Below are 27,691 nucleotides of genomic sequence, written 5' to 3'. Positions count from 1 at the left end.
AAATACATAATTTCCTTACGAGCAGCCTGAAATGCGACGAAAATTTTCTAGTGAAGCGTACTTCACTGACAAAAATAGCAAACTCATGAGGGATGTTTACAAGTTGCATGCTCTCATGAACTGTACCCTGGCGATCACTTTGAAGCTCACCCTGGCCACACAATTATATTGATGGCGACGCACCCTAAAACAGCAACCGAAATACGTTCCCTGATCGGCACACGTTTGGTAATTAGCCATTTCGGATCGCGACACAGCAGTCTCCGTATTCAAATTTGTCCACACCTCTGCACGATAAACGACACTCACGACACCATAACGCCAAGTATTGGACCGGAAGCATTAATCGTGCGTGAGCTCCACCCACAGCCCACCCATACTCTAAGCGCGCCCTCACCCTGTTTGCTCGGGGCTAGACGCCCATACAGTCTCTGGTATTGATCTCGCACCGACGGCAGGCGACCGCGGTACACTCTCTGCCAATGAGATCGGTCGGCCCCGTCGGCATCCCCGATCCTCCATCGCGAGTGCCTGGATGCCGTCGGCTTGGACCACCGCGCCGACGATATCATCTTGATATGAGCGTGATATCGGCGCGCGCGCACGCTGATTGGTCCTCGCGCGCCAGATCCCTCCCAATCACGATTTGATTGGCTGATTATCCGGCGGGCATGCTGAGCCGGCGCCGGGTCGTCAGTGCTCGAGCGACGGCCGGCGAGGAGGGTCGGCGGCGGCCGGGGCGCGGCGCGGGGTCGGTCAGTTTGTCTGAGGGCTCAGCAGGCCGCCAAGATTCGTACCAAGCGCGAGCCGGCGCAGGTGATGCTCGGCTGCAGTGTCGACGGCCGCCTGGGGAGGACAGAGGCCGTCGAGATGGACCCGGCCGTGGTGAGTGTCAGTCCCGCGGCTTCAGGCGTTTCGGTCTGATACACGCGCTCTCGTGGTGTTGTACGCGCAGGCGCCGAGGGTATGGCGCAGTTCCGGCACTTGTCTTACTATCTTTACTTGTCTGCTTGGAAGATGACGCCAAGGCTGCCATTATTTTTCATTAGGTTTATCGTTTTTTTCCCATTGACGGGAATAAACAGACTACTTTCCTTCCCCTTTCTCCGTCGACTAGCCCTTGCATGGTACCTGTTTTGATTAGCTTACATTGGTAACAGTGCGCTTGTCAGACAGTGAAATTAATTGTGAGCAGGTAGTTGGTCAGTATGCAAGCAGCGTCGAAAAGTTAAGCTGAGGGTTTTGTTTACTTCTTTGACTAAATCTGATTGATGCTTGTCATTTCTTTTTCCTGTGGACCGTGGTTGTTCGCGGAATGGCTAACCTAACAGTCAGTCAAATACAGATCAAGGTGGAGGTTTCAAGTGCGCAACAGGCACGCTTGCTTAGCCCTCTGTCACGGATGGTATGGAGGACTGTATTCAGACAACCAGGCAGCTGTCAAGGAGGACGAAATTGAAAGAGACCGGTTACACTGAAGTCTATTTTTCAGCTTAAGATGTTAGAAGCTAACGTTTTCTTCTCGCTCAAATACCATTCCCTTTCATACCAGTTTTCTGTAAACGTTGTAAAAGACCTACAAAGTTTTGATCTTAACAAGAGCCCAAGGGAAGGTGAGTAACGTCTTGAGATGCTTTGGCCATTGCAACGTTTTGGTCCGTAACGTTATATCGAAGATTAAGTAAAATGTGACAAGTTTTAGGCGTGCGGGCTTTGTTGGGGCTTGCAAACCATCTTAACTATAGCTTTTTGTTGGCTCTGTGCAGAATCAAGTTAAATATTAACACTATGTATAAAAACAAACAATTTTTCGGTACACCAAATACCTGGAGGATCGGGCTGCGAGATCGCGATGTAAAGGTAGTTATACATGGTTGTAAATTACCACTCGTAATTTTTGGAAACGCTTGACATACCACATGAAAATACAAAATCACATGGGGCCTGATGTACTGTGTTGAGAGTGGAAAGAAGCTGCTTTAACTCACTCGGATCTCGCCACCAATATCGCGTTCGTTATGAACTGCACCGCACGGAGGCTTACGCACTACATACATCTGACCTGCGAGGAAGCTTAACAAGGAAACTCTGTCCCTCTTTCTCCGACGCCTCCCTTGTCTGCAACAAGCCCGACTAGGAGCCTACAGCGAGCAGATACAACACCACAGTGGTGCGATACAAATACGCTCATCGGCGATGTTCGGATGGAGTCGTGGTCACTTTCTGCGTGAAGTGGGAATTGAAACCCACACTACCCAGTCTTCCTGTTTATCACCACCCGATACGCGCTCCGTCTGGTCCTTATCGACCCTTGACGCGCGGGATTACCAAACCCCTTCAGCAAACACCAATCCATGCTGTTATATGACGTGTCCTGTCGCGCGAGGTCAGAGTTCGCCCGATCGCTCCCAGCGCCAGGACATGCGGGCGCACCGCGGGGAGGGGGCGTGGGAGTCCCCTCCCCCCCCCCTGCGGAGGGTGGCGGGCGCCGGGGGTGCGTCCCAGCTCCCGGGCGTGAAAAGGATCGGCGGTTCGGGCAGTCGTGTCGGGACGGAAGTCAGTACGGAGCCACTCAAAGTGTGGTTTGCTATTGCGAGGGAGTGAGTGAAGGCTTCACATGATGGAACCATTTAGCTGTCAACGTAGGGAATTTGAAGATACGCGGCAAGATGCTTGGACAGAAACTTTCTACTTCCCTCTTAAGAATCAGATGCACCAGTGAGCTGAAGTGCGGTACAAAACTATGGAGGTGTCTCCACTCGAGCTTGCCACCGTAGTTTTCAGCTTTCGGTGCGCCAGTGCCGGGGTGGAGCTTCAAGCGTGTTTTCCTGTTTTATTTCTTTCCACGCACCGCCCCTGGTACAACATTTGTCGACGTGTTGAGTGACCTTATACCAAATCCGCCCTGGATGCCGCGCTGCGGCGCCAATCATGCAACCCCCCCCCCCCCCCCCCCGTGTGCGGGCGCGGCTGCCGCAGCGGCGCAGCAATCCGTCGGGATCGGCCGAATTCGCTGGAATCAGTCGAGCTAATCATAGCTAGTCGTCGATCTGTATTTTATTGCTCCTTCGCACGAATCTGCCGTGGCCGAGGGCTGCCTTTCAGCGTGAGATGAAGGCTGATCTGACAATAATCCTGACCAAATCGGCACGTTTCTGGCGTTGGAACGGCCCGTCATTGCGCCTAATTGCGTTGTTGTTCTGCGTGCCGGAGTCGTAAGCGACTGTCTGTCGGGTCGGCAAAGTCAATGCCAAGATACTTGGAGTGGTGAAGGCTGCGCTCTGGCCGCTGCCGATGGTGGGCTCCTGCGTGTTGTGTATGTGTGCGTGTGTGCGCGCGCGTGACTGCGCCCTAGTCACTGCGTCCTGCACGGCGACACCCTGGGTGGCTGCCGGCGCCTGCGCCGGGCCCCGCACACCGCCCACCGCGCGGCCGACCGCGGCACCGATCCCGGGACTGGTCGGAGCGGCTCGGCTTTGGTGACGGGCTCCGGCGCTGGAGCGGGCTAGAGTCGAGCCGGCGCAGTACCTGCGGTGCTGTCCACGGATGCGCCGCGTCCGCGTGCACTGCCGGAAGGCAGCCGGGCCGTGGCCAGGCGGTCAGAGCGGGGAGGCACGGTGCTGTCATACTGGGTACCACGTCACGTCTGATTTTTGTCGATTGGAACGAATGTTATCATCAGCATGGCGGTTCATTAAGCCGCTGCAGGGAAGGGGGCGGAGCACGGACGGCGTGGAGTCCTGGATCCACCGTCGTGCCTATCTGGGGACCGGCGCTGCACCACCGAGCTGCGTTCGTTTGGTGAGCTGAGGGCGACTGGTTCTAGCGGGCGGTTGGAATGGTGCCTGCGTTTTCGACTCGTGCGCGGGGCGGTAAACTTCTGAGTACTCCATTATTTGAAAAGGCGCACGTTTGCGATGTGCGGGTATGCACCACACACAACACTAAAAGGGATATTATGCACACGTGTGCGTACATGACTATCAGGAGGGGTGTGTGTGTAGTGCCTGCGGCCAATACCTATCGACACTTAAGCTGGGCACGACCTGTCGGAATGCCGTAAGAGGGAGGAGTGACGGGACAGAAGGTGGAAAGGCAGGAAAGGCGATTGATTGGCAGGAGTATAATTCATTCGATGACAGGCATGGAACGGTGCGTCGGGCCAGACAGTGTGGGAACGGAAATCGAGACCGGCTTGATGCGTGGGTCAGGCGTCCAGCTTCAGCAGGCAAACCCTGACCATCAGTCGGCTTGTTGGTGCCGATCTTCTTTAGCCCCACGACCAGGGACATGGTTTCGCAGATTGAGTTGAAGGGTGGGAGGGGGAGGAGGAAAGATTTAGCAGCGAAAAAGACAAAACCTACCGCCAAAATACGCCGGCAAACGGACTTCTCTAAATTTGACGCACTCCTCAAATTTGGGGTGGGGTAGGTAGGGGAGGTTAAAGCGCCATCTCCCAACCTAATACGAAACTTCACCTTGTGCACAACTTACCAATGCCGGTTTAGATATTGTGTGGCATAACTGACGGATGCACCTGGAGAGGGAACCATTGGCCGACCACTGCTGCCGTGGGTAACGGGGCGCGCTCCAGCGTGCTTCGGCCGATGGGCACGCGCTCCACCTTACGCCGGGACCAGATGCAATCCTTTGGTTCGGCCGCCGTAATCAGCTGACTGGCCGAGCGGCGCCGGCTGCTGCCCGCCAGCGCTGCGCCGCCATCTTTAATTTAATCACCCCAAATGGTCACCGTGGTAGCCCGGTATTTGCCGTCCGTCTGATTTATAATCGGGAAAAATAGCCTTAATGACCGGTGGGGTGGCGTTTCCAATAGGGACCGGAAAGGCAAGCGTCGATGTCCGTAATTAGGTTAGCGGATTTGGCGCGTTTGTTTTGCTCGTCCACCTATTCGGGGTCTGGGCTCGGATCAGGGATTTGCCCCCTAAGGCAGGTGACGCCCGGCGCTGCGCCGTCATCGCCGCCGCGCCGGCATTGTCTTCGGACCCGCCGGATGGGCTAGCCTTTCTCACATTTCCCGTCAGATTATGATCCCGTACTCACTGCGGTCGCTCGTGCTTCAGAAATAGCCTTCAATGCTATCATGCGTGCTCAGTTCGGTCAACAAATTGATTATTTTGTGATGGCTAGTCATGAGATCCGTGGCATTAGACGCCTTGTGAACTATGGGGAGCAAATTTGTGTCTCTTCCAATATGCGTATATGTCGTCTGTGTGTTTTCATGTCTGTGGAGCGTTACCCAACGAATCGAACCTTGCCCCTTTTCCGCGGCTTTCCGTCAGCTCTGCGACCGGCTGTCAAACATTACAACACAGACACAGGTGGCGTCCGCGTGCCGAAGGAGCCTGCGTGATTCGGCTTTCAAAGGTCAACCTTAGCCTTTTTACTGCCAACCTTAACCAGATATCCACTGCCACATGCCCTTCAAAACATTTTTTTTGTGGTGGAAATGGTTTTGTTTTAGCCATAGCATAATTTTATTGAGCAGCGCGCCTCACAGGGCCCAAGCTATGAGAAGCATTGAAAAAGTAAGCTATTGCAATGAGAACATCGGTTAAAGTTTTGGGTATGACTGGGAGTAGATAGGAGCTAGAACTTCAAGGGGTAGAGTTAGCGGAAAGTGGTAGGGGCGCCTAAAGCAAGGAGGGGATGATGCTTTGCCTAATTTTTGTAATAAGTTGACCTGGAATTGTTTGACCGTCGCTGACATAACTGGTGTGCAGTTGTGCGCAGGCAGCATTGTGCCATTTCGAGGGCGGAATTTCCAGGACGTCCAGCGGTGTCCAATCCTGGTCACCGACGCCATTTTCGGACAAGAGACCTGGCATATAATTCACCGTCCACTGCGGGTCCTTATCCCACTTTTTCTACGTTCGTCTCTGGTACGGTAACAACGGGAATAGGACCATTATTGGAGCCGTGGAACTCGCGTCCTTCGATTGATAGCGAGTGATTACGGCCTGCGAGGCATAAATCTGGTCCTTTCCCATTCAATTGTCAATGAGACGGGGCTGGGCGGCGCAGGGGCCGACAATTATCCCTTGTTTTATACGGAGATGCCGCATATCGGCCACGAACCGCGCTGCGCCCGCCCCGCGACATTCCGACGAGGTCCCGCGGTCCGGCACCTCCACCTTTGTGTGAGAATGGCGGTGCCCGGCGTCACCGACTCCGAACTCCTGGACCCGCACGGTGTCTCCGATCAGCGGTGGGAACAGAGGTGACCGGCGTCACCGACTCCTAACTCCTGGACCCGCGCGGTGTCTCAGATCAGCGGTGGGAACAGAGGTGACCGGCGTCACCGACTCCGAACTCCTGGACCCGCACGTTGTCTTAGATCAGCGGTGGGAACAGAGGTGACCGGCGTCACCGACTCCGAACTCCTGGACCCGCACGGTGTCTCAGATCAGCGGTGGGAACAGAGGTGACCGGCGTCACCGACTCCGAACTCCTGGACTCGCACGGTGTCTCAGATCAGCGGTGGGAACAGCGGTGACCGGCGTCACCGACTCCGAACTCCTGGACTCGCACGGTGCCTCAGCTCAACGGCAGAGGACGAAGTGGTTATATGACGGGCTGGGCTCTGTTTTTTTCAGATCAGCAGCATCAGTGGGCCGGCGTGGGGGGCAGCAGCCCACTACCGTCAGCTCATCCAGCAACAGCAGCAGCAGCAACACCAGCACCAACACCAGCAACATGTCGAGGACGAGGTACGTGGCATTAAATTTTGTATTTTTCATGTTTACGGCCTATCCTTTCGAAGTGCGGTGCACGCTTACAAACGCCCCGCACATGATCGCCAGGAGCGCTGCGAGAGCCGCGGACCCGTCCAAACGCCAGGGAGTTCGGGAGAGGCATCGGCAGTTGTGTTGCGCCATGTACCGTAACACGTTGTTGTTCTTCATTTGAGATGAACCTCGTTAGGAAATAGCCCCGTAATGGTGACAAAGCACACTCAAAGGTCCCTACAGCCTAACAGTGGTGTGCTGATGTAAACGTGCTCGCCGGTTGATGGCTCCCCAATTTCCCTATTTTTTGGGGTATATTTTTAACTATTTCAGGCTTGCGCTCTTCCTTGGTTTCCCTTCACTTTTGAAAACTTGGCTGACAGGCACCATGCATCCACGAGAATTAAAATTAGGCGATCCAATACATTCCTTAACACCTGGTTAGTAAATCTTTAACCGACTCGCACATAATAAGGCGCACCTGGTGCCGCCTGACCCATTCATATATCCTCGCCCTGCCCCAGATGCTGCTGTGATACAGCTTTTAATCCCCTCTTCACCCTAAAACCCACAAAGCAGTCGCTGAAAGACCCATCAACGGCGCATTTTCATATAAATATACCGGCACTAGGTTCGTGATGTGTCCGCCTTTTTATCGTCTCGTTTGCATGGGGTGCATTCAAAACCTATGCGCTTGTCTCGCTCCAATAAATCATCCATAATTTAACGCAATAGTGGCGGAAAACGTGTGTGGATTTTGACAAAGACGTCTGTTGCCCGGGACTGCGTCCCCAACAATAAATACAGTCCAGCTTTACTCGCCGTAAATCGGCGGCTTCTCACTCGGTCGCGGCATGCTGCATTGTATTTTGAGACAATCAGTTTGCCCCGAAAAATGCTTAACATTATGCGATAAATAATCAACCACAAACAGCAACGCGTATCGGTGTAATACGAATCAAGAGTATTCCCAAACTTGACGCATCATCAACCCACAAAAAAACGTTTTGATGTATCGCTAGTCTACGAAAAACAAAGGCAAATATATATCAAACTAACATGGTTGAACAAAATGAAGTGTTCCAGGCCGTTGCGATTTGCTGATTAATTTGGATGATGGTGTTAATAAGCTGGTGGAAAGAACACACGAGGTGACGAAAAGTTCTCGAAATTATGTCAGATATGAAAATGTGTGGGAGTTTGCGCCTGTCCATATTTGCAAACGGATCGTTTAAACTAACAGGTAATTTGGTGCAGCCAGCACACTGCAGTGGTCGGGGTCGAGCTGCGTCGTCCTTCGATTGCCACATTGGACCTGTCCTGTAATCGAGCGCCCACACCGAGCGGGGCGGCCCTAGTCACTCAGCGCTGCCAACTCTCGGCTGGCGAGGCATCCGCAGAATCGCTGTATATATCGCCGGCCCACGTGGCTCCGGCGGCCCTGTCACGCCATCTGACACAATTTTCCGCCCGCCTCATCTGTCATGCCATCTGACGGAATTTTATGCTCACGTCAGCGCTGGCGCGGCCGTTCCGGCCGAATCAAAGGGCGGCTGACGGTGTGGTCGATCGGCCGGGCCGGGTGCCCGCTGACGTCCCGCCCGCCTCGTCACCGGACCGGGACGTGTCCGGTGCTGGCACGCCTGCCGCGAGCTGACGACGCTGCACGCTGCAGATGTAAATGCTGAAGATGATGATGAAGATGATGATGGAGATGATGATGTTCATGATGCAGATGATGATATTGATGAGGATGCCGATGCTGCTGCTGATGACGACGCAGAGTAATGTGCGCTGTGCGCTGCCCGGTCGAAACCAGGCTTTCAACTGCGCATGTTTTGGTCAAAGATCATGTTTAGGATGCTGCAAGATAATGCTGAAGTGTGGGATCAAATTCCACATGTGATGGAAAACATGTGGGCGCCGTCGATATTCGTGGCGTTCGAGAACACCACAAACGGTATATGCACCGTCGAATGGGAAAAACACCAGCTTTGAGCGCCGCACCCGGACCAAGCAACCATCAGGAGCTCGAAGCGTGCGACCGCCCGCTTGGGGGTCCGCTCCAAGACGGAGCCTACGTCCAGCCATCCTCCAGAGGCCCACGATCTCAGCGGTGTCCACCGAATCACCAGCCGACCTCTAGAGTTCCGATCTCAGCGGTGCCGGCCGCAGCTCCAGCCGGCCTCCAGAGGTCCGATCTCAGCGGTGCCGGCCGCAGCTCCAGCCGACCTCTAGAGTTCCGATCTCAGCGGTGCCGGCCGCAGCTCCAGCCGGCCTCCAGAGCCCCGGTCTCAGCGGTGCCGGCCGCAGGTCCAGCCGACCTCTAGAGCCCCGACCTCAGCGGTGCCGGCCGCAGCTCCAGCCGACCTCTAGAGTTCCGATCTCAGCGGTGCCAGCCGCAGCTCCAGCCGTCCTCCAGAGCCCCGACCTCAGCGGTGCCGGCCGCAGCTCCAGCCGGCCTCCAGAGCCCCGGTCTCAGCGGTGCCAGCCGCAGCTCCAGCCGACCTCCAGAAGTCCGATCTCAGCAGCGCGCGCGCCGATCGGCTGATATAAATACCCGAGGCCGAGAATAGCGTGCGCCCCGGGGGTGGGGCGGCGGCCGGCGCGAGTGGGGCGCCGCCCGGCGGGGAGGGGACCGGTGCCCGGCGCCCCGGCGGGCCTTGTTTGGAGGGGGAGGGGGAGGGCCCGGGCCCAGGCGCGGGCGGCGATCGATCACGGCCCGGCGCCAGAAGCGTCGCCGATCGGCGCCGATTTCTGTGGCCTGCATCCGAGGTAAATGCGGGTGGGGTGATGCCGGCGCCGCCACTCAGCTCGTGGCGGGGCTTTTCACGAGATAGCTCACCTCTAGACCCGGAGTTGCCACTGACCGCGGGGAAGAATCGCTCTGCGGGGCAGATGCTGCTCGCGCTGCCGAGTCACGGCAGTCCTTTTCCGTCCGTAAAGCCGGCTGCGACTCGCGACGCAGGCGGAAGGGCTTTCTGCTCGCGCGCCATGGAGGCTTCCGGTCCGGGACGGCCAGCTCGGTCGCGACAGGTCTCCCACGTACCACAGCGGCCGGGCAGAAATTCGTTTGGCTCCTCCGCCCTCCATATGCTAATGCCGCGCTCTTCCGAGCGTCGCACCTCCGTCGTCCATCTTATAAACACGGTCGACGCCACATCGGCTCGGATATTTTCATATCTGGTGTCACGCGCGCGCGCTATTCGGGCTGGAGCCGTGCTGCGGCGCGTCCCGCTGGCCGGGCCCGGAGCACCGCACCACGCCGCGGCGCCGGCGCAGAATACCCGGATCGGCAGCGCGGGCTCGCAGCCGGCTTGCTTCATCGACGTGCGCTTACTGCTGGAACTGGTAGGAATGAAGTGCGGACGATAATGGCGGACGGCATTCGGGGTGATCTCTGAACGATCCTTGATGCGCTTCGAGGCCAGTCCTTGGGAGCACGGTGGTGTACTATAGAGAATTCAACGCTAAAGATGCCCATGAAAGCTAGATATATTTATGGAAAATTGTGTTTTTCGCCCGGTGAATTGTCGTGCGTGGGGAAGACAGCCTCTGCTTCAAGCTATTGCGCGGCGATGGCACTGGAAGCTCGATTGGGTGCACACGCGCCCGGCACAGCGTCGTATGTCTGCCTTCCGAGACCGAGAGAACTCACGGCGATCGGACCAGGTGACGGCCGATCATGAAGCACCCGGCCCACCTGGAGCCTTCAGCGGCGCACGTCCGCACACGCCAACAGGTGGCCCTCAGTCGCCGGCTGTTTACAGGCAGCAGCGCGGGTTGCCACGGCGACACGTACGCCGGCCAATCAGCGCCAGGGCGTGATCGCCACCGCCTGACGCGATGCCGCGTCAGATAAGATGCCGATGGAAATCCGCCGACAATGGGTGACTGACGCGTCGGCCCGCGGCGGCTGACTCCGGTGCGCCTGTGCGCCGGGGTCTGTGCGCCGGACTGGCCGCGCGGCGGCAGACTCCGGCGCGCCTGTGCGCCGGGGTCTGTGCGCCGGGCTGGCCGCGAGGCGGCAGACGCGACTGCCTGTCTCTCGGTCGGCACGGAGCCGGTGAAAGCAGCCCGTCTCATTCTGTGCTGCGACAGAGCGGGGAGCGGACGCCGCCTGCCCTGTCGCCCGGCGGAGCGCGGGCACCTGCTGAGGCGGCGATCGCGTGGGGCCTCTCCAGATCACTGGCGTGGCCGCGCGCCGCCTTCTTCCGAGCCGCAGGCCACAAATGGCTTGATTGGCTTATTGAAGCGGCACAGCGCAGCCTTCGATACAACGCAGATGTATGCAGGCCATGCCACTGCGCAGCCCCAACAGCCCTGTTCGTAAAAAAGCCAAGATAATTTGCCGCTAACTGATTCGACTCCGTCTTCACACATGACAAATAGTTTCGACCCTTGCCCACTCAGGGCACGCGCTGTAAGCCAGCGGCCTGTTATCTAGGCTCGTGCGGGCCGCCCCCCGGCCCACGCGACTGTGATAGGCGGCGATGCTGAGCGACCGACACCCGAATTTTCCTGTTATCTCAGCCGGCTGGTCCCCGACGGAGCCTGTCGGACGCCTGGAGTGTGACGTCACTCCAGACCACGGGATCGGACAGCTGGCTGCGGCGGCCCAGGCCTGGGCGCCATTGGTGTATGCATAAACTGAAACATCAAACCATCAAATCCGCACAAAACTGTTATTCAGCGAGGTTATTCTGATCTCCCAAAGCTAGGGAGCTCTCGTCAGAGTCACCTTCTGCGTCTGCGACGGAACGACTGCCGGCAGTTGGCACGGGCGTGATGTCGGCTCCTCGTCGGCAGGCTGCGTCGCCCGACCCCGGGTCAGGACCCTCCCGGACGCACTCCCCCCGCGCCGAGTCGGAGCCGGACGTGGAGGCCAGCGACAGGTCCACACCCAGCCAGAGCGTGCTCGACAAACTGAAGCAGCAGGTGGCCGACGTCACTGGCGACATGCGCCCTGACGTCACTGGTGACAGGCGCTCTGACGTCACTGGTGACAGGCGCGGCAAGGTAACAGCTGGTTCAAAATGATCTCAGCGCGAGATCCGTCGTCACGTTTGTCGATGTCATTCGTAGCGCATAACCTGTTCAGTACTTTGAAGTGTTGAGCTGTTTTGAGCAGCGTTTTTTTTTTTTAGTTTGTGCTTCGCATGCCAAGCAGGTGTTACGGTACGACGAAATTGCGGATGACGTTTCACCAAGAAGGGCAAAACTTATCAGGCTAAGTTCATGTGCGTCAGTTAAACTTTATCAAACTGGGGGAGATTAATATGTTCGGAGCTCCAGAGATTAGAAGGGAGGAGGGACATAAATCATGTTCCGGAGAGAGGAAGAGAGCAATATGACCAGAGCCGACATTGTGTTTTAACAGAGATTAGTGAAATGAGGAGAACACTTACGCTATGTCACCAATGCCAAGGAGACAAAAGCCCAATTTGAAAGGAGCGCTGTGTACAACTCGACCCGGCCCCCAGTGCTTACACCCAAGTAACCGGGACCCCCGCCCACAGCTGAGCGGCGACGCCGAGCCGCCGGACTACCGTACTCCGGAGTCGGCGCAGGCTCGGGCGGCGGCCGAGGCGTTCCAGCGGCACCCGCTGTCGCCGCAGTCGCTGCTGGCCGCCTCCATGGCGCACAACCCGCCGTCGCTGGTGCCGCTGCCCGGCCTGGGTCTGGCCGGGTACGGCGGGTCTGGCGGCCGGGCCAGCAGCTCGCCGCCGGCCCGTGACACGGTCAGCCCGCCGGTCAACTCAGCGGCACAGTCGCCCCGCCAGGGCAGCGCCAATCACGCCTCCTGGAACTACGAGGAACAGTTCAAACAGGTCAGCGGCTGTGCTCTACGTCAATGCCCGGGTCTGAATGATAACCAACAGACTCGCAAGGCACTGCAATGATATGATGGCCGATCCTGTTTAATGGGGTCGTTTATGCATGCTGGACATCACCGACCTGTGCATTATCCACCACGTTGTCTCCCTGGCTTCGAAGCTCTCCGCTCCGTTCCTGCAAGAGCAGGTGTCCTTATGCAGCCTTAAAAGTTAATAGTATTACTGCCCTGTGTGCACTGCTGATTTGCTGGCAAACCAGGATGCATTAACAACCTGCGTCTGGTCTTTCATTTTTTGCCCCTCCTGCACTCCACCGCACGTCCTCCAGGGCGCACATTTGCACTGATCAAAGTCGGCTGGCATTGAGACATCACGCAACTGGGCTGGCGCCATGCGTGCCGTCGGGCGGAGGGCTCAGTACCAGGAACGTGCGCTGGCGCCGGGCCGGCCGCCGGCGTGCAGGGCTGACCGGAACACCGGGCCGCCGGCGGGTCTGCACGCGCCCGGCCGCGTGCACGTCCGGCACCGCCTCCCTCCTTGGGCTGCCATATGACCGGCCGCGGGGCGGCCATATGTGCGCGATCGAGCGCACGCTGCCGTCGCCTTCTCAGAGTCGCCGTCGCCTTGCCGCCCTCTCCACGAGACCTGCCTGATCGGTTTATTGCCGACAGATGAAAGGGCGCGAGGCGGCGGCGGCGGCGCTGGTGGTTTGTGTGGCGCAATCATTGATTATTTTAACCGCTCTTTGTACGAGCCAGCGCGGCTGGGTCTGACCGGCTGCGGGTGAGGGGAGCGTTCAGCTCACGCCGTACAGACACCCGAGACGGGGCTGAACAGTGGACAGATATGTCTGTTTCTTGAACGTGGATTATTCTGAAGATATGTGAGGGTGTAATTGCGCAGCAGCCGACGGTTGAAATTGTTGGTCGCTCCACTACCGGTCTTTTGTCATGCATCGTAATGCATAGGGGAAGGAGCGATCCAGATATTGAGGGAGGGGATGAGCAATACCAATTTTGAGGTTAATTTTTGCATGCATGGCCTCGAGAATTTTGCAGACTCAGCCTAAATATATGCTTGGAAATTGCGAATTTTAACATTGTCCGTCATAATTTCATTGACTTATACTTAGCATGAAGAAATGTAGGGGCTCTAAAGACACACCCTGCTATGTAACAAGGGGTGTGGTTTGTTTCATCGTATTCCCGAGTGAAAATAATAGTTCAGCTATTTTTGTTTGTCTCGCTGCGCAACGGCGCCTAACCAGTGTCGAACGCATTTTTTGAGGTTTTGTTCGTGCATGTGTATGGTGCATGGGTATCCACGTGTTCACATTATTTGCCAATTAACGTTTGCGAACTGTGGCGTGAACTCACCACCGAGGTGTTGTACTACTCCATTTCGACATATTATTTTGCCTCCGTTCTTTTTGATAGCCAGGATAATGGAGATTTAGCCTTTTATGTCATGCAATACTGTGCGACGGTGGCTCCGCGCCGGTTTGGCACTCTGGCGAGCGAAATGGCTCGATTGGAAGGGTGTTGAACGTTGGCATAGGAGGCCCTGAGGAGGCCCTGTGGAGGTCCTGTGGAGGCCCTGAGGAGGTACTGTGGAGGCCCTGTGGAGGCTCTCTGTAGGTTCCAGGCTGACGTCTCTCGGCGCGCTCACGGGACGATTGTGACCGTTGGCACTCCATGAGTGGGCCGCGCGACGTCGTGGGCGGCGTAGCCGTCTCTGGGAAGTCTGATTGCTGGACTGTCTCCGGCCAGTGCCAGCCCACCCCTCCACAGGTGTATGCTGTGGCTAGACAGACCGGTCTCTATAATCTTATATGTAAGTCATTCTGGGGGCGGCGGGGAGGGCAACATTGGCCAATGCAGTATTTTTTGCCGAGTTCCTAGTCAATTCGGTCCGCATTGAGGGACGGGAAAAGGCATTGGATGGCCAATGTCCCACACAGATGTCAAGCGACACCATCGTCGCTACCTCCGGCCTCAAACCCGGACCATTAGGATACCAGCCACGCATCATGTCCCTCCGGTATCAGCCGCGGCTTTTAATCTCTTCGGTTTATTGGCGGTTGCGCTGAAGAGTGTACCCAACGCACATCGATTTAAAATGGTGGGTAAAACATGGGAGGGAGCCATGGCCTCCATACCTGCCCGCCTGTGTAGAAGTAACTTAGCCTTATAGCGTTTGCAAAAGCGAGCCATCGAGCTTGCACTAGACCCATTTCTCAGAAGCCCTGACCAGTTCAACATCGCAAGCGTATGTACATCAAGCCCGAGCGGCGCTGTCTTTGACAGCAGGCGGGACGGGTGGGCACGTGCTGACAACCACTCGCCAGGGTCGCCTGGTTCGCACAGCAGCCCTGGCAAGACGCGCCCCCGACCCGCCCGACGGTGTCCCTCGTCGGCCTCTTGAGTGGCACATAATGGGGGCCTTTGTGGCGGACACACTGCCCCTGGTGTTGATACAGAAACACAACACCCCCGATAAGTCAGCCCTCTCCCGTCCGCGCACATATGGTGGACGGGTTTAATTCTCGCACATATGGTCCGGAAATAAAATCGCCATCAATTGTGTTTTTACATGCGCCGGCGCGGCCGGCAGGCGGGTCTCGCTGACGCGGCACATGTGGTCCCCGGCTGGCGTGCCCGGCTAGCCGACACAAAAACTCCACCCACCGACCCACCGCGTTTGATATCAAGACTCGGCCATGTGTTGTCGCCCGGTTTTTGCACTCATTTCGGAGGTGGATGTGCTCTCGGGTTTCGCGGTCGAGTTAAGCAGCCAGCTGAGAGATGCCCCAGCAACGCGAGCCACGATCAAGTGAACGACGTTGTTGTTGAAAGTTTTGGATGAGATGCCGGGCGGTAAGAGAAGCGACTCGGTGGCTGCTAATTACCGTGCATCAACCCAAATTAGTTCCAGTTTTGTCACATTTTGGCTGACAGGATGTCATGGCACGACACCAAGGCACCAATATGTCATAGGCCCTTTTTTGTCACCCTTTGCCTTCTCGTTTTCTCTTCCTCCTTTCTTCCCTTTCCCATTCTTCTTGATTTCTTTCGACACCTTCTGTTCTCCTCTCTCCTGCAATCTTTCCTCCCTCTTCCTCTTTTCACGTTGTATTTATTCTGGTTCCCATCTCTCTCTCTCTCTCTCTTTCTTCCTCTTTCTCCCTTCCATTATTTCGTCATTTTCTTCTTTTCTGACCCATTTTCTCCTGCGGCAGGCTATTTGCGCTGCAATTGGAACCAGAGCCTGGTGTGCTAAGGTTTTAACATTTTCTGCCCGCCCCTCCCCCCAACCTGTGGAGATAGTGTCATGACCTCGGGCCATCAAGTTAACCTAAGACTGTCACCGAAGTGTCGCCTGAGCTCAGTTTACAGGCATTTTTTCACTGTTTAGTGATGACACACATAATGGGCTCACGCGAAATTTGATGCTCACACCAATGCATTCTACCAATTGTCATGCTCACGACCGATTGGCGAACAAGTGTCCCATTCTGATATCAGTAGATCAAAATCCACTGACAAGGCCTCGAGCCTGATCTGAGCACAGTCCAGTCCATTATCAGTCTGGCAATAACCGAGAGCGTGGCCACCATTCGGCGTGAGTTCAGCCGTCGCCCACGACGCGTATAGCGCGCCGCTGGGCGGCTGGCTGCTCAGGAGGCCCCGGCCCCGGCCGACCCCGTCTGCCGGGGCCGGGACCGGGACCGTCTGGGGCCCATCCATCGGCGTGACGTCCCGCCCGGGGGAGAGGGTGGCGACGATCCGGCGCAGGGGATCGCCACATTCGTCATGTCCAATCCACGCCGTATAAACAGCCGGCCAAATGGGCCGACACGTGATCTATGCCGCCATAAGCCGGGCCTCCGGATACGCTGCTGGCTGGCGTCGGGAGCGGCGTCGGCGGCGTCTGTCCGACGATCGGGCGTCTCTTGCGCCGGCTGGGGCCCTCAGAAGGCTGTGGGGGGGGGGGGGGGGACTGGGGAACTTCCTGCCTGCCGGCATGTGCTTCGTCTGGCAGACGAGGATAAATCACAATCACTTGTCGTTTCTAGTTATCGTTCATTTACGCCAGATCGGTGCTTATGTTTTCCCGGGCCCGGCCCGATCAGTCGTGATGAAATGATGGCGCCACGGGCGGAAGCCAATCGTCGGTAAATGATTGATATCCCAAGCCGAGGTTATGATTCAGCCGGTCCGAGCAAGCGGGAGAAGAGAACGAACGTAGACACACACTTTTTGACGTCCTTGCTTCTGTCGTGTTAGCGTTAAGAATTTTCTTCGGACAAATCGTGAGCCTAGACGAATGAAGTGCTGCTTTTCCTGCTCAGCTGGGATTTTAATCATTTTCCTCATCCGAGAGGGGGTGGGCTTCGGACCCCCGAAAATTTTTTGAATTGCATTTGTGTGATATGTAGCCTAGGGTCGTGTTTCGAGGGAGGCAAAGCGGGAAGATGATGATCATCTGGCAAGATTTATGAACTATGGAGAAAGAAGACGCATTTCGAGTCATTGCTTGTACGTTCGCTTGAATAGATACCTCTAATTATTGGTGCCTTATTTGGACCTTTAGTGCAAATTTATCAAGATTTTCCGTGATAATAAATGCTGTATTTATCCAGTGATGCATATAGAACCACATATAAGACGTGTACAAGCTTGGATTTAAAAACTTGGACCGGTGAATTTGGGAAACACATGACGAGGCACATATTCAATTTATCCAACATCACCCCACTGACTACGTCCGTGACAAATTGTGTTAATTTAAGCACGTAATACGTACACTTTAAGACCAAATAGGAGAGTGAGCTTAAGCGATTAATGAATCGTTCAAGTCCGCTCCCAAGTTTCTACGACAAATGCCTTCTGAGATCTTACAGAGGTGTTGGTTTAGGTCTCCATGGACAAACTTAGCGATAAAATAATCTGGAGCGGAGTGGGTTAATATCTGTACCCTGAATGCGTTGAAAAATCCGCCCGAGAACCTAGTTACCTCTGACTCGTGCGTTGCGTTATTTAAACCGTTCCCGCATTGGTTCCCGCATAAACCGCACTGTCACCGGAGCAGCTAGATTTTTCCGTATTTTCGAACATGGCCGGCGGCGCCGGCGGTGCCGGCGGTGCTGACCCCGCCGGCCGGTGAAACCTGAGGCCGTGGCCCAGCCGGCCGCCGGGCCGAGGCCGTGCCAGAAATCCACCCATGCTACGGCATTGTTGTGCCAAGATCGGGGCGGCCGCGCGCGCCCGGCCCGGTATTTCAGGCCGCTCGAAATAGTGGTGATGAATTCGCCGACATTTACTGGCGCGATGTGCCGCGATGGCCGACGAGAACGGTTCCTTTGTCAGACTGCGGCACGTCTCGACGGCGCCGACGATGGATTCGACGGCTGCCGGTGGCGGCCTTATCTGCGCGTTCTGGGTACCGGGGCCGACAGGCGAGGCACCCCACGGCCGACAGACGAGTCCATTTCTTGAGACGCGGCCGCACGGCGATCGCTGATAAGGACGCTCTGTCTGGCGTTTGTTTGCCTGTTTCTTGCGTCTGCTCAATCATTGCATGCCTGCTCCATCGTGTGTGCCTGGCAGTAGCCAACTTGCGTGTCTGGCACGGTAAATATGTGAGTGATTGGACGTTCCTTCTTCCTTTGCCTCCTCTCTTTTGACCTTTGCCCCCTCCGGAACTGTCCATCTCTTCTGTGTAATCTGCGTTCCAAGCCTATCTTATCTTCCATCCCCCTTGATGCCGCATGTTTCTTCGAATTTCCTCTATTGTTTCAGCCTGTTTTCCTTTCCTTTCCACTCCTCTCCTTTCTCTTCTTCCTTCTATCGTTCTCCCTGTCCTCATTCATGCCCGCAGTGTTCCAGTTTCCTCCTTCCCTATCCCCCTAGTTCGATGCTGTATGGGCGCAAATGACCACTGCGATCCACGCGTCTTTAAAACCAGTGACTAACCACCTCGTTGCCGTATATTTCCACTCTACGGTAGTTAAATGCATGACGGTCGCGCGTGGGTTCACGCCCGTGACGTATCGCGGCGTGGGCCCTCCTCCAGTTCGTTATTGTCGCCGGGGCTTCAACAGCCCAGCTGGTTTGTAGTCCCTCACGACCGGCTCCTGAGCCGCGCCCCTCTCTCTCCCGGGCCATGACCCGGCTGGCGCGCCCCCGACGCTGACCCCCGTCTCCCGCGCGCGAGCCTTACGCTCGGAATAGCCTTGTGACGATGCACTCAATCACATCCCGTGCCGGCTTTGTTTACGAACGGCCGAGTCGGCTGCCGTGGGCTCGATTGTCTTGCGCCGGGCAGGGAGAGGCGGTATGGGCGGGCATTCTCCCGTTGTCAGACCTCCGCACGCCGTCAGCCGCTCATTGAACTGCCGCTCGACGACCCGAGGCGTCTGAGCTTATACAGACGGGTGCAAGTGACGAACACCCAGAGTCACGTCAAGAGCGCGTGTAATTTGTTCAAATCACTATCACCGCCATTTTCGTCATATTTTCCGGTGGCTCATTTCTGCCGGGCTGTTTACAAGAACAAGTGACGCAGAACCGCTGTAGGATTTGACAAGAATGGCCCGCTTGTTCTGACAATGAGGATTCATTATGGCCGGGGGAGTACAGGGGTCGGCGGCTGCCCCGATCCGCGCTGCCCGCGCGCCACAACAAAGTCCTCAGCGTCCCGCGCCTGACGCCTGTAGTGCCGACGCCATCCGACATTCGTCCCGGCAGCGTCAAGTGGCCGCCACCGCCCTGCGCACGCGGGAAAACACCTCCAGATCAAACGGGATCCGGGCGGTGCAGTGGCCGCGGCGGCGGCGCTGGACGGCGGAGGGGCTGAGCCCGGCGCGTCAAGGCTCCAGCCTGTCGAGGGGCTCGGCAGGGGAGCGCGTCTCGGCGTGTGATGCGCCCGTGACCCCCGATCGCGGCTGCTGGACAGTGATCGGCTGGAGTGTCGGCTAGCGCGCACCGAAGGGGTGAAATGCTTCCGGCTGCGATGACCGGACGACGTCGCGCACCGGCGGCTGGTCGCGCGATGTTGAGAAGCGCCGGCTTTTCAGGGCTCTGCCGCCCGTGACCCTCGCCCCCCTGACCGCCGCCCCCCGCTGACCGCTCGGATGGCGCCATGCATCTCCTAAGCGGCCATCAGGCGGACGTCGATGTCGTTAAGCCGGATGCCGCGCCGGCGCCGACGGTCGTTAGCCGCTCTCAGGTGGGCCGATCTCACGGGCCGTAATAGCGCGCCACAATCGACCGTGGCGCGCCGGGACTGCCGCCGCGCGGACGCCTCCTCCCGAGCTACGCGGCGGCGGCGGCGGCGGCCCGGCGTTGCGATCTGGTGACCCCTGTCATATCTGGGCGGAGAGGCGTGTGGCCGTGTGGTGGTAATGAAACCATGGACGAAAATTCCGTCTTTTTAAAGGCGAGGAACGAGGAAGTATGCACGGAGTGTTTGCAACACGACTTACCGGCTTAAGTTATGGTCTTGTTTTGTGAATCAACGATCGGAGTGACGTATAGCCTTGCCTTTATAGCTATGACTTTCAAGCGATATTTCTGATAACATGGAAATAGTGGAGCAAAAGTGGTCTTATGCCTGTACTCAATTTTATATTTTTGACGACTTGTACAGTTTGGGGTCTGATTTTCGAGTCGCTACCTACCTAAGCGTAGATGAAAACGGTGAACGGAATGTAGTTCTGCATTATGCCTACGTGTGTGACTGATAATGGTTGTACGTTGCTACTGCCTCTCAGGAACCAGCGTAATGTTTCCTTGGCTTTCGAGGGCTGGGGGCATAAACAATACATTTCGTTTTGTGATTATCTCGTCCGTTTAACGCGCAATTCGTCCAATTTTTTTAGGCGTCTTGTTATTTGCGTCAGGCACTGGCCTCCTCACAGTTGGTTACGCGACGGACTGAGCTTTGTGACTCCGGGATCGCCTCATGCCCTCCGCTGCAGTCTCTCGATCCAGCCGCCATAAAAATGCCCTTCGCCTTGCCGTGCACCTCATGCCAGCGCGGAGCACCGCATCAAACAAGAGGGTAACACCACAGCTTGGGACGGTCGCACTCGGCAGGGAAATATGGGTGAAACCTGACAGAGCAAAGGCTTAAACACGTCTAAAGAAATGTGTTTTTGTGGGTCTGAGCACCAGCCGACCTGCCGGCTGTGCTCTGTCGGGATCATCTGAACGTGATCCGGTATTGAGCAGCCCGCACCATCCGACCTGCTGGCTGTGCTCCGTCGGGATCATCTGAAAATGATCCGATATTGAGCGGCCCGCACCAGCCGACCTGCCGGCTGTGCTACGTCGGGATCATCTGAAAATGATCCGGTGTTAAGCGGCCCGCACCAGCCGACTTGCCGGCTGTGCTACGTCGGGATCATCTGGACCATGGTTCGATGTTGGGCAGCGGCGCCGGACGGATGGTTCTCTCTCTCAGTCCTTTCCCCTACTCCTTTGATCAATCACCGGCGGCGATTACTGGGCAGGCCGACGTGTGATAGATGATAACTGATAAGCCATTGCGATGCCGAGAGTGATAATGAGATGAGTCAGGCGCCGTGCGGGTGGTGTACCGGCTCATCCTTGCTATCGTCGGTGGGCTTATACGGAACTTATAGTACTTAGTTGTGGAGATATTCAGCCAGATGTTGTTTGTAGCCTGGAGCCACCTGCGCCTGGCAAAGCTGTTCACTTGACAAGGATTAATATGACGCGAAGGAAGTATATGGATCATGCAGCACAATATGCACATTTGCGCGCATGTTCACAAACAAATAGATCATCTCAGTTCAGAACAAAGGTTGGTTGGTCGGTTGGTTGGTTGGTTGGTTGGTTGGTTGGTCGGTCCAGTGCCGGGGCAGCTGTGCGGTGCGTCGTAAGAGTTACAGCGCCTGCGTTGCTATGAGACATTCCTCCTATAAATGAACTGCTGGATCTACATGAGAAACATATGTCGATTTGTGATTTGTACTCGGGCTACTAGACGGATTGCTGCGTTGTTCTCGCCAGGTGTCGGAACGGACTCTTCACGTCTGACACAGTGTGTGCGGCCCCCACAGGCAGCGTGATCCTCAAACCTGCTTGCCACTCTACCTTTCGCGGGTTCATGACACGATGCGTTGGTTGTTTGGAGATTGGTGTGCTTCCGTTGCTGATGCCGTCTCATTTCCGTGGCAGCTGTACGAGATCGATGACAACCCGATGCGGAAGGAGTTCCTGGACGGGCTGTTCCAGTTCATGCAGGACCGAGGTAAGCGGCTGACCAGTCCCGCTGGTCAGGTGGCTGGACGTCAGGCCATGTCACATAAGCGACGATAATCCGGCTAAGGGCAAGCCGGCTGGCGTGCTTACAGTTCTTGCATCATACCAGTGCAATGTCAGGAACAAAACTTCAAACGGGTACACCTGGAGTGGTTCCTGGCCGAGACAGCCGGATCCAACCACCGTTGACCCTTGGGCCGCCTCGGGTGTGTTGCGCGTCCGCCCACCGCCTGTCAGCGCGCCAGCCAGCTGTGAACGCCGGCGTGTCGCCAGGCCGGCCCCGCCCGGCGACTCGGCCGCCGTTCCCGCTGCCGTGGCCCAACTTGCGGCGTTCTTCAGCCGCGCGCGGGCCGGCGGGGTCGCGGGAACATGCGGCGACATGTCGGCGACAGGTCCGACAGGCGCGGTGCGAGCGGTCACTAACTGGTCCGGGCCCGCCGCCGCCGCCGCCGCCGCACCTGTGCACAGGAGACGAACCGTGCGGGGGCGCGCAGCTGCTGCCGGGCGCAGGCAGCCCGGGGCCGATGTCATGTGATGTCGGCCCACAGCACGGACGAGCGGCGAGCCCCGGCGCCGGCTGACGGACGTCGGTGGCGACGGTCGTCGGCGCCGATGCGGGGCAGCTGCCGCCTTCGGGGCGCCGTCCGCACCTCGTGCGGCGCCAGCGGACTTCCGGCGTGTGGCTACGGCCAGCCGCCGGAAGCCTCTCGCGCTCGCCCCGAGCCGCGGCCGGCTGACCGTCCCCTGGCCTCGGCGCCGGCGTCGACGTCACTGCCGTCGACGCCCGTCCGAGTCGGCGAAAACAGTGTGGGAGCTGCGGCTGCTGAGCGGCGCCGAGGAAAGGCTTCAATTTTTGAGAAGAAGCTCCAGTGAGGACTGAGACACACGTTTTCCGTGAAAGATATTTACCGCTGACGATAAAGAAGTTTCGAGGGGAAAACGGCTTGATAGCTGAACATCAGCTGTGCAGTTGTTAATATCAATTTCGCCTGGTTCTGGGGTTCTGGTCAACAGACAGACAGACAGACAGACAGACAAGTAACGGCGCCGAACAGGCAGAGTAACCGTCTCTTTTGCCGATGATTGCATACACTGAATTCACCGGAAAAGGCCTCCGTCAGTGGCGTGTCAGGCTTTCGTGTCCAGGCGGCGGGATAGTTTGCAGCGTGCGATGACTCACCCAGCGTCGCAGTGCGCGCCGGCGTAGTCCAGCTGATCCTTACCATAGGTCGCTGTCACGTCACAGGTCCCAGCCGCGACCGTTCATCACCGCATGTGTCATCCGCTTCGAGATGCCCGCCGTGCCCCCCCCCCCCCCCTCCCCTCCCCCTGCCGCCGCTGGGCTGCCGCGGACGAGCCTCCCTTCTCCGACGGATGGTGAGCGGTCCACCTCCATGCAGTCGGCGGGCCTCCATCTCCGTACGGTCTGTAGACCGCCTTCTCCGCACGATCTGCCGCCGTCTCCGTATGGTCTGTTGAGCGGCCTTCTTCGCACGATCTGCTGCCGTCTCCGCACGGTCTGTGGACCTGCCATCTCTTTACGGTCTGCGGACTTACCGTCTCCGTACGGTCTATAGACCTGCCGTCTCCGCACGGTCCATAGACCCGCCGTCTCCGTACGGTCTATAGACCTGCCATCTCCTTACGGTCCGCGGACTTACCGTCTCCGTACGGTCCATAGACCTGCCGTCTCCGTACGATCTATAGACCTGCCGTCTCCGTACGGTCTGCGGACCCGCCGTCCCCGCACGGTCTGCGGACCCGCCATCTCCTTACGGTCTGCGGACTTACCGTATCCGTGCGGTCTGCTGTCGTCCACGCACGGTCTGTGGACCCGCCGTTCCCCCACCTTCTGCGGACCTGCCGTCTCTGCACGGTTTGTGAACCCGCCGTCCCCGCACGGCGCGAGCCCGCCTCTGTGCCCGCCCACATTCCGGGTCGGGCCGTCCCGATGTACGCTGACCCCGTTGACACGGCCGTGTTCCGTCGCCTGCCCACCATCAATTACACGTCGCCGACCGAACGCCGCTGCGCCACAACAGAAGTCTGACAGCTTCAAAACAACCGCGATGTGGAGCCCAGAGGGCGGTAATGACTTGCAGAGCCATCCGGCTGCTAATGACGGAGATAAAGAGCAAGGCTGCCTGAAAAACGAGCGGTTCGTCTTGCTTGCCGCGCCGTCTTTGCCCTTTCAAACGCGGGAATTGCATCTGTCCAATAACGCCAGTTGCATATGCTGTGAGTTTGGGCACCTGGGAGATTTTAAGCGGATTGAGCATACCGACAAGCTTTTGAATTATGTCTTCGTAGAACAAACGTAAAATGTCTGTTTGCAAGTGACAATAAACTTAAAACCACTCCTTAACTGCCACTGCTAAACTTTTACCAATTTTTCTGTTTGTCTTCGTTTGTATTTCTCGTGACTAAATTGCTGCCATAATTAAAAGACAAGCACATATCCGCCTCTCACTGCGCCAACGTCAGGGCCAACATTTTGTTAAATTATCAAAACGTAAAGCACAGAGACTTGGCAAAACAAGGATGCAAAACGAATCATGAGAATATGTTCGATCTTTCTATTCACTTAACTAAAAAAAGTGATTGCTGGGCTCGCTCGCCTTTAAGGGTGGGGTAACGTCGGGAACATTTCCGGTAGTAAAACATTTCATCACATTTACACGCACCTCTAGGCGTATCGAAAAAAGGCTGCTAAAAAAGCTTGCCGTCAACACTGTTTCTCACCGGTAGCATACTGCTGCCGCTGTTCTCCATCTCATGCGTGCGAAGTGTTACTGAGCCCGCCTGTTCTAGAGCGTTGACATTCGTTGTCGCTCCCCCGGCGCCTTGCCCCCCAGCATCGTACCGGGCTCGTCTTTGTCATTGTCCATCACCTCGACCAGCTACGTCCATTCATCTTCTGAGTTAAATCACCCATCTGAAGTGGTCACCGACGGGGGGTCTGCTAAGTAACGTGCTCCATAAACCCATAACGTGCTAGTGTCCAACGCTCAAAGGTCAGGCAGTGCAAAAAGACACTGTTTCACTTCATCACGTCCACGTGGAGGAAAAAGCGGACGGTTCTCGACAAGAAACGCGCCTTTTCTCTGTAGCTTTACGCCGAGGGCTTTACTGCTGCGCTGGTGATTCTACTTGATTGATAGCCGCAGTAACCCTTTAAATGATTTGTCCCGCGCCGGCTTAGATAATCCATCCAGCCAGTTCAAGGCTAGGAGAATGGAGCTCACAATGCAGTTTGCCGTAGAACATGTCAGGCTCAGTTTTGCCATTTTCAGCTGTGTCTGGGTAAATTTTAGTATTGATAGGTAAGGCCGAAAACGCACATCAGACGAATCTGTTTTGCGAATGGAGCGCCGCTATTCATCTGATTTTTCTGACCAACAGGTTTTCCAGATCATTGTGCGATATGAATTCCTGAATTGTCAAATTCTCCTTTCTCAATATTGTGTCAGTCGTGTACGGCTTTCATTTCCACGCAGTAGCGGCGCCCGGGCGGGCAGACTCGTGCGTTGTCACCGCTCCACCACCTGCGTTGTCACCGCTCCACCACCGCCACGTGTGGAGGCGGCTTGAACAGAGCCCTGCGCCCGGCAGGTCACGATACCCAATTAGATGGCGTAAAGCCATCAAACGGGACACAAACCCTTTCACTCGCCCTGGACGCCGGCCCTAAAAGGAACGCCATGGCTTCATAAATCCCGTATAGCTTTGTTGATAGAGCCGGCTGCCGCTCCCATGCTGGCTTACCTGGATTTAATATTGTTTAAAGGCGCTGTTGGTGGCGTATAAGGTTAATCTTGGCTTTGGCTACCTCCATCGTCAGGCTTAAGCACAGTGATCCGGCCGGGCCATCCCGGCATGGCAAAGACGTTTGAACTTTATAGCCAATCTTCCGATGTCCTTCCCACGTGATACAGTGGTCATTCTAATTTAGTGCATACCTTGCGACCGATCCCGGGACGTAAACCAGATTGAATATCGGATAGACGGTCGTGGAACGGTGTGTTTTTGCCCTGGCTGGCATTGGGATGGCGCGCGGTGTTGCAAGGTGAGCCATATAACAGACGATCCAGGGAACCGGTCTAGAACAGATTTATGGCTCGCTGCACCTTGTTACTGGCACAACCTGTCTAACTTTGTTGTACAGCACCCATTGTAAAGCGATTGTTTGACAGGCTTTGGGTGATGCTGTATTTGCGTCGCGGCATGATGAGCACGTGATGGCATGATACATGATCAGTGAAGATCTGTATGGTACCTTTCGGGAGAAGTCTTATCTAAGCTTTTTTAAATACGGATCAATGTGGTTGGTTCTTTCATGCATTGTGTTGTGACCCGGCGTATTTCCCGAGTCGTTCTTCCGTTCTTTGTTGTGTTGTCTTTAATGCATGACTGCCGAACAGTTCGACATCCTGGCGTTGTATAGTGGGATTTTGTGTCTTGCGGTCAATTGGGAGGGTGAGTCCTGTGTACTCCATGCTCCATCTGCGCATCTCGAGGTCGGCCACTCTCCTACTGGACCAGATCGTTGGAGCAAGATGACTCAGACGACTTTCCACCTGTGCCCGCTATTTCGGACCTTGAGCCAGCTGTGACCAGCTGCACAGCACCGGCTCGGACCGCTGCAGACGCGGCCAGCCTGGTGCCACGCTGGAGCTGTGTCCGCCCATGCACGACTGGAGCTGTGTCCGCCCATGGACGGCCCGTGCAGCTGTGGCGGCCTCCCGCCAGCCCTCCATGCCAGTCCGGCGGTGCAATATCGGGGTATTTGCCTGCCTCGACAGGCTGTCCGCGGATCCAATCTGTCCGTAATGACGACCATCACTGGCACATAAACCACTTGCCGGGTTATAAAGTGAGTCACCGGCGCGCTCTAATGCCGCCACTAGTGTTCTACCTGTTACAAAGCGGCAGATGAGTGTGCGGTTTTTACCAGTGGCGGCGCCCCGTGGCGCCCCAGGTCGGCTGACTCGGCGCCGGATCTGAGGATATGCAGCACCCCGGCGGCCTGATCGCACCGGCGCCGGATCTGAGGATATGCAGCACCCCGGCGGCCGCACCGGCCGGGGCCTGATCGCACCGGCGCCGGGTCTGGGGATATGCAGCACCCCGGCGGCCCCACCGGCCGGGGCCTGATCGCACCGGCGCCGGATCTGGGGATATGCAGCACCCCGGCGGCCACACCGGCCGGGGCCTGATCGCACCGGCGTCGGATCCGGCCGTCGCCCGCAGCGCCCCTCCTGTTCTCATGATGAATTAGGCATTGCTCCGGCTCATAAGAGACGGGAGCCCCCGTCGGGGCCGGTGCTGCCCGTGAATATCAAACCGGACCGATGCGGCCCCGGCTCTAAACCGGACAGGCGATGGGGCATTTGTATCGACGTGGTGGGCGCTGGCACGGAGGGAGAGGCTCTGCTGGAAGGGGTCAGGTCAGGCGACCTATGGTAGGATGAACGGGAGCCGTCCGATGGACGGCTACTTAGTTCTTTATATTTGAGAGTGCTATGTGATGTTGGGCACTATGTTTTTAAGCTTTGTTCTATGTCGCTGCCTTGGGATTGGACAGCAATGGAGGGAACTATGCTGTCGGCGGATGTTGCTTGGGTGCAGTGGAGCTGTTGTTTCCAAACGCTTGTCCGCCGCCGTGTCCATCGTGGTTTATATGGCAGAAGTTGGGAGACGAAGTGCTGGTTCCACTCAGAAGACCGCCGCTTTTCGGCGAGGGAGTGCCTTGACAGCGATCGTGTTTTCCTTGTTTTGAAACACCTGTAAAGCTGGCAAAAACACGCATCAGATTCGT

At 56.7% G+C, this 27,691-nt stretch overlaps 2 protein-coding genes across 2 annotated transcripts in view; both read left to right on the top strand.

Annotated features, from left to right (window-relative positions):
• LOC119099684 (putative protein FAM47C) overlaps positions 1-7,282 on the top strand; it is a 125,997-nt gene extending 118,715 nt beyond the window's left edge. Inside the window, exons 5-6 of the mRNA XM_037222748.1 lie at positions 6,615-6,728; positions 7,271-7,282. Of these exons, the coding sequence (XP_037078643.1) occupies positions 6,615-6,728; positions 7,271-7,282 (126 nt within the window). The remainder of the gene's footprint in view (positions 1-6,614; positions 6,729-7,270) is intronic.
• Positions 7,283-8,436: 1,154 nt separating this feature from the next.
• Positions 8,437-27,691, top strand: part of LOC119099683 (AT-rich interactive domain-containing protein 3C) — a 32,821-nt gene continuing 13,566 nt past the window's right edge. Inside the window, exons 1-4 of the mRNA XM_037222747.1 lie at positions 8,437-8,535; positions 11,556-11,765; positions 12,404-12,577; positions 21,790-21,862. Coding sequence (XP_037078642.1) covers positions 8,437-8,535; positions 11,556-11,765; positions 12,404-12,577; positions 21,790-21,862 — 556 coding nt within the window. The remainder of the gene's footprint in view (positions 8,536-11,555; positions 11,766-12,403; positions 12,578-21,789; positions 21,863-27,691) is intronic.

The sequence above is a fragment of the Pollicipes pollicipes genome, unplaced genomic scaffold (assembly GCF_011947565.3).
Source record: "Pollicipes pollicipes isolate AB1234 unplaced genomic scaffold, Ppol_2.1 Scaffold_4881;HRSCAF=5763_pilon_pilon_pilon, whole genome shotgun sequence".
NCBI classification, from domain to species: Eukaryota; Metazoa; Arthropoda; class Thecostraca; order Pollicipedomorpha; family Pollicipedidae; genus Pollicipes; species Pollicipes pollicipes.
Note: the sequence above shows the minus strand (reverse complement) of the source record. Positions and strands in the feature narration are given on the sequence as shown.